General features: G+C 35.8%; 2 protein-coding genes across 2 annotated transcripts; one reads left to right on the forward strand and one right to left on the reverse strand.

The window, feature by feature from the left end:
* Positions 1–4,277: 4,277 nt before the first annotated feature.
* On the reverse strand, positions 4,278–7,291 carry LOC110879720 (PLASMODESMATA CALLOSE-BINDING PROTEIN 1). The gene is made up of 4 exons (XM_022128237.2): positions 7,137–7,291; positions 6,486–6,725; positions 6,343–6,376; positions 4,278–4,716 (listed from the first exon to the last, which is right to left on the reverse strand). The coding sequence occupies exons 1-4, from the start codon at positions 7,186–7,188 to the stop codon at positions 4,461–4,463; spliced, it is 582 nt and encodes a 193-aa protein (XP_021983929.1). The 5' UTR covers positions 7,189–7,291; the 3' UTR covers positions 4,278–4,460.
* A 4,921-nt stretch (positions 7,292–12,212) lies between these two features.
* On the forward strand, positions 12,213–15,302 carry LOC110879719 (protein CANDIDATE G-PROTEIN COUPLED RECEPTOR 2). Its single transcript, XM_022128236.2, has 6 exons — positions 12,213–12,695; positions 13,879–14,070; positions 14,190–14,349; positions 14,449–14,551; positions 14,643–14,724; positions 14,809–15,302. Exons 1-6 carry the CDS (start codon positions 12,417–12,419, stop codon positions 14,884–14,886), a joined length of 894 nt encoding a protein of 297 aa, XP_021983928.1. The 5' UTR covers positions 12,213–12,416; the 3' UTR covers positions 14,887–15,302.
* Positions 15,303–15,526: the final 224 nt, after the last annotated feature.

A 15,526-nucleotide genomic window follows, 5' to 3' on the forward strand; every position in this document is an offset into this window, starting at 1 on the left:
AACTTAGTTTGGAAAGCCAATGCTTCCATTTGTTCACACTTCACAAGTCACAAGTTCATCATATGGAAGATGATGACTTGTGCTTGTTTTCATCATTAATTAACCATTTATAAATAGAATTAATAGGTGTTTGAACCCAAAACTTTGATGGAAATCCCCTAAACACAAACCCACAACCATAGACTAAGTTGTGAGCTTGGTGGGAACAAGATTCCACCAAGTTTCTATCAAGAACAAGAAGATTTAAAAAGATAAAAACAAGCAGAAAGTTTAGTACACTTTGGACCTCAAAAATGGTGAGGTTTCACCTTAGTTTGCCCAAGCAAACTTGTGAAAACCTTCCTAGAGGTTATCCAAGTGTTTTAGAATAAAGAACAAAGAAGAAATAGAAGGAGAAGTGAGTTAGAACTCACTTAGAAAGGCTGAAATTTTCTGTTGCAAACTGCTGAAACTCAACTGAGTTTATGAGTGATTTTGGAGTGTTTTGAGAGTTGTTAAAGTGGTAAAATGGTTGGAACAAGGGGGTATTTATAGGGTAGTAATTAGGGTTTAGGTTGGTTGAGCATTGAATGAAGTTAGGTGGTAGATAACATTGAAATAAGACAACTAAACACCCCTAATCAGTTCCGATCGGAACTATTGGCTGCAATAAGTTCTTTTTTTTTTTTTGTAACATTATAAGTTGTGTAATTGTTGCATATTAATGTGCTACATATAGTTTAATGTATAATTAACATTTACAAGGCCTAATATGTATGTAAGACATGAAATTAAATGTTAACAAGTATGTAAACATGATTGTTTTGTGTTTGTAAGAATAAAAATAAGTATTGCAAGGATTTAACAAGTATATGCATTGTATAATGAAGTGTCAATTAATTATAAGTCTCGTATTCGATAACCAAGTTCTTTGCATGTATGAAACGCTTAAGAATTACGAATACACGATAGTTGTTTACGAGTTACATTTATGATTATGAGAATTATGTATCATGTAACAAACAAGTGTATGTATCAATGTATAGTCATGTATAAACGATGTATTTTTCACATGAATGGTCAATTTTATTACAATCGAAGTCTCGAATTTACAATGATTCGAAATGAAATACGATTACAAAGGAAACGAGTTTCCAAAAATAGAATTACAAGATGAACTTTCTAAAAACGGAAAGCTGCGAAAAGCGAGGCGTTACACCCGATCCTCCTAGCTCCATTCCAAAGCCCCGTTTAGCTTCTGAAATGCGCCTTAAACCTATCAAATCATGCAAAACACAAATTGTATCAAAGTAGAGCATTTGAGAACTCAAATCCACATCAAAACACGAATTTAGACACAAGAAACTAAGGAATTTCAACCACCTATCATTTAGTAATTTGGGACTCCGCTTGTGACAACTGTAGCGTAAATAATAGGAAGAAGAAACAACACCATGGTTGGGGTCTGTGTTCATATATTGAGAGAGTATCATTTCAAAACATTATTATTATATTTGTAATAAAAAAAACGTAATTCATTTATTTATAAACCAACATTTTATAGTTTTTAGATCTTGTATTGTTTACATATAAACATATACATTTTAGGCTAAGTATTGGCATAAAACCTTAACTAATGAGAAAACCCCGAGAACTCCTATGTAAGAATTTTTTATTGTTGTTTTTTTTTTAAATCAAAACATGTAATATAATTAATGTTTATAAAGGTTTTGCACCAAAAATATTAAAAAAAAAAAAAACGTCGAGCCATTTTTTTAAACAAGTTTCTGCGTAACAATACGTAACGTGTCTGTTATATATGTTACGCGGAAACTTGTTTTCTAAAAGAATGGCTCGACGCTTTTTTTATTTTTATAGTTCAAAACCCTTAAAAACATGTATATTACATGTGTTAATTTTTTTTAAAGAAAATTATTACATAGGAGTTTCTAAGGTTTTCTCAATAACTATTGGATTCACGTATATCCTATCCCATCCTATACATGTTATGTACATCAAAAATGACCAAGCTAATTTCTTTATATTTTCCAATGGTTACCTACACATTTGTAGGCTTCATATATGCGTAGGGAGGGATCAAATGAAAACTCTAAGACCACCCGTAGTGGTTTAGAAAAATAATGCCCCTACGATGGGGCATTATCCGATACGTGTCATCCCAGTCAGCATGGGGCGTTATTGCAAAAGTGGCGTAGTGGGAATAATGCCTGATAATGCCTCTTCCAATCATTAAACAAAAAAAAAAACAAACTATTTTCTCATTGGTGGGTCAAACCCAGTCAAACCTTCCTTCTTCCAATTTAGGCGTTTTAATTATAATGCCCAAGCAATTTTTTTTCAAAAATAATGCCCCATAATGCCCTATGTAATGGGGGAGCGGACGTTTTTTTTTTTTTTTTTTTTTTGAAAATAATGCCCCACTACACATGGTTTAAATATTACAAGAACTATGATAATTTGCGAGAAACCAATCAAAACTCTAATTAATTAATTGATTTCTCTTTTCTATATCCTCTCCAAATTACCTTTAACAAGTTTATGCACACGAGTAAATGATAAACTTATACATTTGTAAATTTATAATGTAGGAATAATACATGTAAATTTACATACATAAATTCATATAAAAATGTTGTATTAATTGTATAAGCATCTATATTTAAAATATAGTCTCATTTTAGTTCCTATCACCCTATCTATTGTCGAGCCCTTGATATTTGCTTCAACATAACACCCGAATAATTATTCACCTCTTTGCCATCAAAAGCGGCCGCAGAACATTGTATCCTATATCTCCAATAGTTAGAGTTAGAGACCACGTCATTATCTTCAATGTGCAAATATGGAACCATTCTTGTCATAATCATCTCCATGAGTCGTATGCACGTTAAGAGTTTTAAACGATTAAAAGAAAGACTGAAGAAGGATGTGCATTGCTTGAGGACAAAGGCACCAAGGACACCAATCAAAGGTGTACGTAGCCGGTAAGCCTGAGTGTTGCTTGATGGAATGGCTCCGAATGCTACCGTACGAGTTGAGTGGCGTCCGTCGTGGTTTCCACCAAGTCGTATCTAGATTTTTGCCTTGAGAACAAATCGAGTTTGAGTGGGTGGAATGGTATGTGCCTTATCTGTGACCCGTTCCTACGTTCACCATGCACGTAAGTTATGGGAATGAAAGCATGCAACAACATGAGTGGAGAGGAAGACAAGCAATGGTTGCCGTTTGTTTTTGTCGATTATTTACTTCAGTCTTTTAATTAGTTAATGTCTTTTTTTAGTCTTCCTTAATCAGTGGCAACAAGTGGGATGCTTATTGTTAGTGGGTTACGTAGTTTACCTTTTCGAATTGTAAGCCAACTTAAGATCTTTCTTTGTGTTGAATGGATATGTAGAACATTAGTCTAAAAATATATCTCTAAACCTCCTAAGTTCTCTCTGGTTTCTTTCTATTTGCTTTAGCTAACAATTAACTTGTTGGAACCACAACATTCACTTAGTTAGATGTAGTGGTTTCTTCCCGAACAATCCACCATTTCTAGAAAAAAAAAAAAAAAAACAAGAGTGTTACATAATTTGAATATATTTTTTAATTATAGTTGTAACGCGTAAGTAATTTTTAGGGAGAGTAATGGGAATAAACGTTCAATCATACTTGTTTATCAATGCTGATTTTTTTAAATATGTGGATTTGTTTGTTACACATTATTAAAATTAAAACATCTATTCAATCAAAACATGTCATGTGCCCAAAATTATGTACTTTTTGCATCAATGAACACATATCTCTAAGTTTTATGTCAAAACTAGCATACCAATCAAATAATCACACTCTCACACTTGTGAGCACACCTCTCCCAGTTTTGCACCCATATTAGGTAAGTGTCACATTAGCGAATCGACGCATTTCTCTTCGAGTTTTTTGCACCCATGTTAGATAAGTGTCACGTTAGCGAATCGATGATGCAATTCTCTTCATGTTTTGCGTCAGCGGACACGAACTTTCGTCTATCGTTTATCTTAGTGGTTTTTTCTTTCTACTTTGTGGTTATATGTTAATGACATGACCAAAAGATTAAGAGAAATCAAAGTTACAATGCAACCTAACTCATAAACTCGATTAGGACGATTTCATTTACCACGTATAGAGATATGTTACAATTTTTTTTAGTATCCTAACATTTACAGTTTGTTAGAATTATTTTATCATAATTCCACGGAATATTGTTGTTGGTCCACATGGAATTGACACACTCACATATAATTAACATATAAAAGATAGTTGAAAGTGGTAGATATCATATGAGTCGTGACCACCAAAAAGGAACATAGACCCTTAATAATGTCCCAATATAGACAACGGGTAAAATAAAGCCAAAACTTAACCTTGTCTTAGACAATCCTCTAAACCACATACATGCATTACCCACTTGTACCCTTACTACTTACTTTACATATTCATCAACCCCACAAAAGCATTACAAGTGTTAAACCCATTATAGCCAAGAAACGAAAAGTGGTGGTTTCTTGATCTATCATGAACCCGTGGCTAACATCCGTGTTAATACCTGCTCCCGGACCCATTCCCGAGCCAAGACCGCCTCCTAACACGCCGGTGTTGGATGGGTTGTTGCCATAGGGAGAAGTGGTGGTGCTGCCCGCTGTCACAGTGGTGGAACCCGGTGTTCTCGTGTTGCCTGGCGAATTGGTCATTCCACTGCACCCACAATTTCAGTTGATTAATCTAATCTACCTTTGGTAAATGAGAAACAATGCTTTAAACGATTGTAACTTGTGCACTATGTTACATAGCCGAAAAAGGATCAAAAGCAAGAATTTACTTTTGATCAAAAGAAAATAAATCCTACTTTAGATTTTACTTATTCGTCTCATTTGCCTCTTTTCTTATGTACTTGAACAGGAAAGTAGTAAGTAGAATAAGCTAAAGTTGCATTTCTAGAATGCTAGGGCCTTTTGAAACAGCTTAAGTTGTGTCAAATAACCTTTACCCAAACACCTCCTAATTCATGAGTTCCATGGGAAAATGCTTACAACTAATTGTATAAACTTTTAAGAAAGTAAAACAATGTACAACTTCTAATGTGTAAGTTACAATTTACCAATTTTATAATAATATTAATATTAATGCATAAGTTTAAAGAGAACACAAATTATGGCTCTACAAGTTATAATTGTAAATTCCATAAAATAATTATTATATATCATAATTGATATTCAAAACCGGTTAGGAGATAAATCACATAAGGAAAAATTTAATATTAAAGTTGCGCAAATTAACTTTTCATACAGATTTGCTTGTAACATGTTGTAAGGGTGTGCTCGGGGCACTTTCCTGTACCCACGGTTACACCGCCGCTGTCCCTACCCGTAAGCTTGCAGCTTCAAACCACGGGTAATAGAACCCGGATATAGCAAGTGGAGTTTAACTTTTGTGGAAAACGGCACAAACAAATAGGGTTGCACGGGTATAACAGGTACACGCCGCAATGGATTTGGGTTCCGGAGTGAGATGAGGTGACTTTGGGTGATTAGGTGATGCCGTGATGGTGTGGGTAGTTTAATTACCCAAAAGAATTTGTTTGAAATTTTGAACATGCATTTTGGTTTGATATTTTGGTTTATATTTTTTTGTTTTTGAATATTTTGATAATAAAATGTTTAGTTACTTCCAAGTGTATTGTTACATTGAAAACTTAACCGTGAGTCCGTAGGCACCACACGGATAAATGGTTGACGAGATCTGTGTCGGTTGCATGATGATGTCATCGAATGTCATACGGGTAGTTTCACTTTTGTCGACCAGTTATGGAGGTCCAGATGGTTAAAAACCACATGGACATTGGATACCCATAGTGGTGGTATACTGTACTAGTGGAGGTACAAGTTTTTTTTTTTTTTTTGATGGTGCTACAAGCTAGTCAAAAAGCCATTTCCTAGATATTCTCAAAAAGTTAAAGATTAAAGAGGTTTTGTCCGGCTTGCGGCTTTGGTTTGCCCAGGATTTTTGGATTTTACTTTTTAATCTCTTGGATTTAAAAAAAAAACAATATATTTTACAAATTCAAAATATTACATATTTAAAAACAGGGGTGAGATCTAGTATAAACTTTTAACTTACGAATGGTATAAATAACAAGAATAGTTATGACTGTGCTAGGGTAATTATTATTACACTAATGTATAGATCTAGTGTAATAAAAATTACTTTAATTATTTGTCTTTAGTTATTTGAATGAGTCGAAAGTTGTTCGTATAATTTAATGGTACCATTTTTAAATAAAACTCAATATTTTTCAAATAACCTAGAAGGAGAATAAAATACCTGGCAGAAGAAGGATATGTACACCCATTAGCGCCTGTTGATACATATAAACAAAAAGGAAATTATTAATTAAAATACATGTAAGCTTGCTTGCCAGTGTGTATAGATAAGGTAGTGTTTGGGTACAAGGATAGTATACTAACTGGGGTCAGAGGTGGTAACCATGGCTGCACCATTGAAATCACATGAGCCAGGAGCCTGACCCTTGGCCTGAAAATAGCTGTTCACAGCGTAGTTGCAGTGGTCAATGACAGTGTTTGGGTTGTAGCATTTCCCACCTTGGTGCGTTTGGGTGCAGTCCGCACCATTTCCACACGCCCAGTCTATTGCCATCTGTAGAACCTTATCATTTCCACCTTTCTTGCACACACACCAAGTTCCACCTATACATACACACACATGGTTGAATATGGTTTGCAAATGTACAACTTTTAAGCACAATGTACAAGTCTATATAGCATGCTTGTTCTTGATGAAATTATTATATGTACAACTCTTACAGCATAAAGTACAAGTCTAGCAATGTAGAAATTTCATAACACAATATATGACACCAGAAAGAAAGGATTTATTAATTTTATTTATAGACTCAAATGCTACAAAGGGAATGTGTATAGTCATTTTTTAACATATATTTCTTTAAAAAAATACTAAGGTACAACTACCATAACTGCAACCCGTACAACTACCAGCCATTTATAGATCAAGTCATGTTGTTTGCTAATATTATTATTATTATTATTTGTATAACATGATGATGGAAAAAAAAAGGAAAAGAAAAAAGAAATGCTTACTAGAGTGAGCAACCATGGAGAAAATGAGCAGAAGAAGAAGCTGAGCAGCCATTAATTGTTATGATGAATGCAGAAGAGCAAGAAGATCGGAGAAGATGAAGAGAGGATGGTGAGGGTATGTGGGTAGCTTTAAAACCTTAAATGAAAAGTGTAGTCTTCTGTCAAGAGAAAAAGATGTCTTGTCCAGAAAATTATTGGTATGTGGATGTACTGAATGCATTGTGAGTTGTATATAAATCTGAATTTGGATATTCCCACTCTGGAAAAAGGAATTACCGAAATGATTGGCATGTATAATAATGTAAAAATTATTTTTTTTTAAACAGCAAGCAAACTGAATTCGGTCACTTTTTCACTTTAGTCCAAATTTAAAACATTTTGTATTTGTGTCCTTGTGCTTTCATTTTTTTTTGCCATTTTGGTTCAAAAAGTAAATTAGTTGATATTTCTCAAAACAAAAACACGTTTTTTTGTCCTTTTCCTAGGGGCAAAATGGTCATGAACTCAAATAATTTAAAGTTTATTTTTATCTATAATCTCAAATATAATCTTGGTTTGACTTTATAAAAGCTATCATCTTCCCTAAATGCAACCATAATACCCTAATTGTTCTTCCGCCGCCACCCCTGCTCGTGGTATATGCTCAGATCTGGATCATGTTGAGGTTACTTGCGATTCCCCTGTTACAATTAAACATCAATTCGGTCACCATTCGGTATCAAACCGTCCAATTGAACCAACAACAATCCCCAAATTTGCTACTCCTGTCTCTGGCTCAACAACTCGGGTCTTCTCTCTCTCTCTCCCTTTCTCTCTCTCTCTCTCTCTAACCAACCCCACCACCACTGACAGCCACCCCCGCCACCCCTTTCTTCCCCAACCGCCTCTGCAGATTCAACCACCATTCGAGTAACATAAACAATTCGACACCAAACAATTCAACCCGTCACCAAATCAAAACCCCACCCTTCACCATTCTCACCAAATCAGATTTAGCTACAAACAAAGTCGTTGATTACCTGGTGTCCAACGATTAAGGAGAAGTGAAGGGCTGTGACGGGTCGCCAAAGAGAACTCCAAAGCCTCGTGTTAAGTTTGGCCCTAATTCCTGTTCTGGTGATGAAGAACTTACTCGCATCAGGAGGTGGTGGGGCTGTGGTGGCTGGATTCGGTGGTGGTGGGTTTGTGGTGGCCGGATCCGGTAGTGGTGGGGCTCGATTTAGTGGTGGTGGCTAGGATACGGTGGTGGTGTTGGTGGTGGTGGAGGTTGATGGAAGAGAGAGATGAGGAGGTGGGGGATAGTTGAGAGGAAGAAACCTGTGCAAAGGACAAAAAACCAGGTTCTTTTTATAAATATCAGCTGATTTTCTTTTTGGACCAAAATGGCAAAAAAATGAAACCACAGGGACCCAGATGCAAAAGGTTTCAAATTTGGACTAAAGTGGCAAAAGTGACAAAACCTCAGGGACCAAAATGGCAGTTTACTTTTTTTTAAACGACAAATTTAGATCACTGATTAACTATTAGAGTATCGTCGTATCACTAGTGAAATCATCCAATCATATCCATCTCTGTTAGGCTATAATGTCGAAACACCAATTCAAGAGAAAACCCAACAATTGAAAAATATGGGTAAAACACTAAAATTTACTTGTGAGAATCAAACATAGAACTTAATGATTTTCAAGTTTTATCTTACCCCAAGATATAACTATGCAATTTTTTTTGTAAGATGGTAATGAAATGCGCCGCTACTTACCAGAAATGAGAACACATGTAAATTACCTTAATTATGATTGAAATTGGGGGAATTGGCATGTAATAATCTCATCTAGACCTTATTGGCCGTTAATAATCCCACCTCAGAATATTCCCTCCACCAGTCTCACCTTTCACCTATTTTTCCTACAATGGTCCCCCGTTAAAAAAACTTAACGGAGTTAAGCTTTTTTCCAAATTACAAACTGATTTTTTAGGGATTTTGATCAGAACGATGATACGAGTCCATTGATGTAAAACTTACTTTGAAATGGTGCTCCAAGTGACTTGATTTTGGTTAATTGGAATTTTAAACACCCGAATTGAAGCGTCGTTTTCATCTTTTGGAGCACCGTTTCGAGGCAAGTTTTACATCAATGGACTCGTATCGTCGTTCTAATCAAAAGCCCTAAAAAATCTGTTTGTAATTTGGAAAAAAGTTTAACTTCATTAAGGTTTTTTAACGGAGGACCATTATAGGAAAAATAGGTGAAAGGTGGGACTGGTGGAGGGAATATTCTGATGTGGGATTATTAATGGCCAATAAGGTCTAAGTGGGATTATTACAGGCCAATTTCTCTTGAAATTATGGATCCGTAAACATGTTTTTAATTTACAGGTTTTTTGTATTTTAAACATGTTATCATTTTTATAAATATTTTACTGTTAAAAAATGTCAACTTGGATTCATTATTTATTTATTTAAAGAGCATTAAATTAAATGGTGGGGGTGGACATGAGAGGCTGACCAGGGGCCCATGCGGCGAGTGTACTGTTGTCGGGTGATTGTATTGTGTGTTTTAAATTAGGTTGTTTGGCTTTTCTCCAACGGGTATATTTTCCAGATTTCAAACAACCGACTAAGGATAATGATAATGGTGATCATGGATGATCCGTCATGTGGGCGTTACATCATAGTCCTATAGAAGATGATCCGTCATGTTAAAAAACCGGAAATGAGAGGATGATCTTACCCACCAAATTTACTTTTTTTTTAATTTATCTATTTTTTTAACATTTATTAAATAAGATAGAAAAATAAATTCATTAATATTAAAAAACAAAACATTACATAAGTTAAAAAAATTCCTAACTTTTATACTTTTTCATGATTTTCTCTTGCATTTTTTTAAGTAGCGCGTTTTTGTTCGAGATAACTATCAACATGGTCGTCATTATGTCCCATTCTTTGAGTTCGTTTTTTTCTATGTTGACCCTAACCTTTTCTTCGGCCACGCGTACCTTTTCTCCTGTCACTCGTACCTTTTCTCTCGCCACGCGTACCCTTTCTTCGACCACCCGTTCCTTCGCCTTCGCCTTTTGGGCCGTGACCTCCGTATAAGCTTTGAATTGGGCCATAAACAACTTCATCTTCGAATAGCCACCCTTTTCGTTTTTTTCTTTATAGATGCCTCCTTTTTTTATTTGTCCCGGCCCGGAGGACGTTCCTCCTCTCGTACGACGTACTCTTCTTCGTCAAATTCGACGTCGTCGTTTAAATTAATTTGACAACATGCGTCCGAGCCGCCGGCACTAAAACTGCCGGTCTCCGAGAATTTTTGTCGTTTTGCCATCTCAACCTCATTCGGAACCGGCGCCCATTTCTTGGTCGTTCGTAAAACTTCCCAAGCCCGAATGTGTGGGAAAGCGGCTCTATGGTTCGTCTTGTATTTATCCATTGCCGATTTGAAGACATCCTCATCGCTCATCCTACTACGTCGCCCACTTGTATATATTTTATTATATTCCCCCGAAAACCGGTTCACGACCGTATTCATCTTTCGCCACTTCGAAGATATCGAGTCAAGATCTCGATATGGTCCTTGTTCCATTATCTCATGGAACTTTGATAATACTGCTTTCCAAAACCCCTCGCGCGGTTTGGTTGTTACCTATATTTAACAAAAGTATATATTACAAAAAAATTAATATTAAAAAGTATATGCTAAAAAATTAAAGTTAACTTTACATACCATTAACGGGGTGTGTGGATGAGCTAATATATGTCTTTGCTAAGGCTTCCTCCTCGAACGGCGTCCACTTTTTTGGCTTCGGTTTCGAAGGTTGATTTTGGCTGATCTATCCTAGTTCTTTGTAAATGAAAGTAACAAAGTGACCATTGCAACTTAGTTAAAAGAATATATATATATATATATATATATATATATATATATATATATATATATATATATATATATATATATAGGGTAGGGATCCTAAGAGAAGTCCATCCTATTTGAGAAACTTGAGAAGCATTCTGGACCACACATTTTCCTAAGCTTTTCGTAATATACACATATGTATAGTTTAAAATTGACTATATACATATGTGTATAATTCAAGATTTGACAATATACATATATGTATATAGTCAATTGTAAAATATACTATATGTGTATATTACGAAAAGCTTAGGGAAAATGTGTGGTCCAGAATGTTTCTCAAGTTTCTCAACTAGCCTAGTGCTTCTCACATGATCCTAACCCTATATATATTTTACTGCTGAAAGTATTTCATTTCAACCATCAGGGAAAATTACATAAGGATAGCAGGTAGACGAGCAACAAACTGCGTCGTCATCCCTTTTTGAATAGAAAACCCTAATCTACTAAAAACAAACCCTCGCCCCTGAGGGGTCGAAAAGTTGTTGTGGACCACACGCTGAACTCTAGACAAGAACCGAGCTGCCTCCGGCGCCAAGGAGCCGAACGTGTCAAATGCCAGGGGACAAATGCATGCTGATTATCCTCACAAGCTTTCGCGTGCTTTTCCACCTTCTTCGACTGTGCTTTCAGTACCGCTTGCCTCGCCACAAACCTATTTTCCCGGAACCTGACTAGGGGGAAACACCTGTGAGATCGACACAAGCATGTTTCCCACCCTCCCAACCAAACACTAGCACGTCAGCCGGGTGTAGGGTGGATCTCCCCTCCGACGGGTCTGTAAGAAAATTAACCGGTGTCTCTTTCTTTGCCGAGATCCCTGCTCGTCTGAGAATATCCATTAACGCGTCTCGAACAAAGTCATGCCGATACTTAAACCCCGGCAACTCTCTACAGTGTAACGCATGCTCCCCGTATTTATCCAGGCATGCTTTACGACAGACTGGACACGTTTCATCATTCGGGAATATGAGGATCATCAAACGGTACTTGAGGATTGACCGGTACTCCACTGCTGACATACGTTGGACCCAAACCTTCAATATGAATAATAGTTAAGAAATCCTAAGCGTCAGGTCTCTGTAAATATTCAATGACGGCTTTCTAGCGGGGGACAAATGAAAATTGATTTAATATCATAGAATGCATCTATAAGTTTTTAGATTCATCATCGGTAGAAACATAAACAATCCGTACGTCAACTACCAAGCTCGACAATTTCAACACAGGGCACAAATTAGGGTTTCTTGGGTGCAAAATCGAAGACACTCCGATCGATTAAACGCGACACAAAATTAGGGTTTCAACATCATTGATGCTGCTAATTGTCAATCTATTGTTTCTGTAGCATGTAGAAGATATGGTGAACAATCAAAGCGAATATTTACCTCCAGCAGGAGACATAATCGACACCAATCATCATGATCCATTATCATCATCATTAAGTGAGTACAAATGCCACGGGTTATGGTACACCGCCATTCTATCCATCCCTGCGGTATTATTTGTACTGTATTTAGGGTTTCATCTGAAAAAGAACATCAAGAAGCTCCGTCATCGTCGCTCACATGTTATGATCACTTACTATGTTCTTCTTTGGTTCTCTGCTACTCTTAATCTCGCATGGTGTTCTCTTCAGGTACCACTTTATAGGAATAGGATCTAGTTCTAGTGATCAAAGAAAATTTATATTAATTTAGCCCAGAGATATGATCATGTCACTTTAATTTATTTAGCCCATAAATTTGGTGGTTAGTACAGTCTAGGCTGAGAAATAACAATGATACATACGTTGCATACAAATTGCTCTGCTCTCCAACATGTATGTGTAGGGCTGTGCACCGTCGTTATTAGCATTAACCGTAACCGTAGTCACCGGTTAATTGGTTCGGTTAATTTGTCGGTTTTCAGTTCGGTTAATTTCGGTTGATAATCAAATCAAATAAGGGCTAAAATTTTTGCTTAGATTTACATGTAATGGAGGTATAAATACATGAAATAGATGTATAAATACATGAAATGGATGTATTTAGAAATGGAGGTATAAATACATGAAACGGAGGTATTAATAAATGAAATGGAGGCATAAATACATGAAATGAAAGTATAAAAAGCTAGAAATATATGAAAATATAAATGATTCGGTTCGGTTAATGTCGGTTAACCGATGGTACAAAAAATATCTGATAACCGACTTTCGGTTAATTCGGTTTTGGTTAATTTTCACACACTGCTTCTTTTAGTATATTTAAATGAGATTGGTTTGCCAAGTTTACTATTTGAATGATTTATCTAGGAATGGTAGTTTTTGACCAAGAAAAAGAAAAGGAGAGCATATTATTTAGTCTACTCACTCACTCACTCAGAGTTTGATACTTTGTGGATAGGTATATGTTCACCTAGGAGCTTTGATAACAAAATATGCTTGTGTTTTCTTCAGCGAATTGAAATGCTGTTGAATCTATGCATATAGTGTGAGTTTTGTGACTTTGTTCTTTATTTAATATAAAGCACATGGGTAAAAATGGTAATAGGTTGAGTTCATACTGCATGTTGCATCTATTTACAACATCGTTGTTAAATAGAGTGAAAATCCACCAATGAGTGTAACACACATGTCATTTTATTACCAAGTATTACAACTTTGGGCATTTTAGATTGTTTGGATTTATGAACCTCGCTCAAATGAACTACTAACATTGTTTTGATATTATAAATATCGTAATTCTTTCCAACTTTTCTTGTATGTTATCAATTTACATTTAATGTCTATTTTTGGGTTATAAGAGGCTGTGTAGTGATCTTGGATTATGCTGATGCAGGTATGGCAGTGCGTTCCTGGTAAGGAATTATCTTGGAACTTGTTGTCATTGCTCACAGCATTGGGAACACTATGTTTAGAGATTAGCTTGGTAGCCTTCTTATTGCAAGAAAGTTATGCGAGCGGGCTGGAAGCATTAGCTCACACATTCATTATTTCAGGGCTCATTGTTGGAGCAGACATACTTTTAAAGGTAATAAACATTTTTCATCTTGTGCCTGTTTATCTGTATTAACTAGTTTAATTATATAATAACCTATTAACCTTTTTGTATACCGTTTCTTGTTTCATGCTTTCACGTTATGCCATCAGGCAATTTGTGTGTTTGGATTCCACATTCCACTTTTCATGGATGGCGAAACCACCCATATAGGGAAATGGGGCTTGTGGACAGTTGATAAGCTATTGCTGACATGTACATATGGTTATATACTTTTTGTGCATTACTCAACGTGGAGAGATAAGCTACCTCGTAAGTCGACTCTTATAACGTCCACTTCAATCTTAATCTGTATTATATTTTCCAAAATTGCCAAGCCAATACGTAACGTGCCATCGTTTCTTTATGCAGCTAGGCCAGCATTTTACAATTACGTTGTTGTCATGTTTGTGATTACTGGGATAGCGTTATCTGGTTGTGGGCTTGCTGCAATTGGTGTGGGATTCGGACATTGGTACGTAAAAGTGAAAAACATACTATTATATTTAGAAAAACATTGTACCATGCAATGATTAGTTTGTATTATAATTATTGTATTTGTGCAGGCTGTATAGTTTGGTTGTTATCTGCTACCACACTTTCTATCTTCCCTTTGTTTATATAACTTTCCTAGCAGATTTCTTTCAGGTATGTGTGTGTGAATTGTTGCTTTGGTTGTATAATGAAGAATGCTATTTTTCTGGACAAATGATATGATTTTGGTGTTTTCAGGAGGAAGATTTGCTTTTGGATAATGCATACTACTCTGAGATGAAGGATGCTGGGTTTTTCGATTCTGATTTGGAATAAATGTAAATGATTATTGTCACTCAACTTTGTTTGGCATGATATAATCAGACTTCATTTGATCTGCTTTGGTTAAAAGTAATCTTGGGACAACTAGATGTCGCATTTTCCCTCTTAGCATACGGCATTAACTTCAGGACGCCTACCAACCGGATCGGGCACGAAGAAGGTAGGCACTGAAAGTGATCTTGATGAATGCTTGTTGGATAGAGCAACATTCATTCCCATCCTTTGGTTGTCCCTGGTTGGTCGACTTTGTTCTTTACTATGCGGGTCTAGTTCAACCTCATAAGTAGTGGCAAATTTCAATTCATTTACCGGGTTGATTTGGGTTGTATTTCTCTTTATCGAGTGAAATCTGTTAAAATATTAGAACTTAGCCACAAATATAATGGGCAGAATGATTTGACTTGATTAAATGGGTCAAAACTGGTTTAAATGCTTAAAAAGTATCTTGTAGACTGCTTTATTTTAATAAAGTATATGATTATTGTGACACAGTTTTTTTTTTTTTTAAATCTTTAATGTACTTTTTGGTAAAATTGTATGTTTTTAACTAAACACAAGGCTGAGTTACTACTAAAGTGAGTAAAAGACCACGACTTAACATTAATGTTGAAACTGTTACAAAACAATGGCCTAA

Source organism: Helianthus annuus, chromosome 9, assembly GCF_002127325.2.
Source record: "Helianthus annuus cultivar XRQ/B chromosome 9, HanXRQr2.0-SUNRISE, whole genome shotgun sequence".
NCBI classification, from domain to species: Eukaryota; Viridiplantae; Streptophyta; class Magnoliopsida; order Asterales; family Asteraceae; genus Helianthus; species Helianthus annuus.

Excerpts from the sequence above, each read along its gene's own strand:
- LOC110879720 (XM_022128237.2), bottom strand. The coding sequence starts at position 7,188 with ATGGCTGCTCAGCTTCTTCTTCTGCTCATTTTCTCCATGGTTGCTCAC. Across the intron at positions 6,726-7,136 it reads CTCCATGGTTGCTCACTCTA|GTGGAACTTGGTGTGTGTGC; the intron begins GTAAGCATTTCT and ends GTGTATGTATAG. Across the intron at positions 4,717-6,342 it reads ACATATCCTTCTTCTGCCAG|TGGAATGACCAATTCGCCAG; the intron begins GTATTTTATTCT and ends TTGTGGGTGCAG.
- LOC110879719 (XM_022128236.2), top strand. The coding sequence starts at position 12,417 with ATGGTGAACAATCAAAGCGAATATTTACCTCCAGCAGGAGACATAATC. Across the intron at positions 12,696-13,878 it reads TCGCATGGTGTTCTCTTCAG|GTATGGCAGTGCGTTCCTGG; the intron begins GTACCACTTTAT and ends ATGCTGATGCAG. Across the intron at positions 14,725-14,808 it reads TCCTAGCAGATTTCTTTCAG|GAGGAAGATTTGCTTTTGGA; the intron begins GTATGTGTGTGT and ends TGGTGTTTTCAG.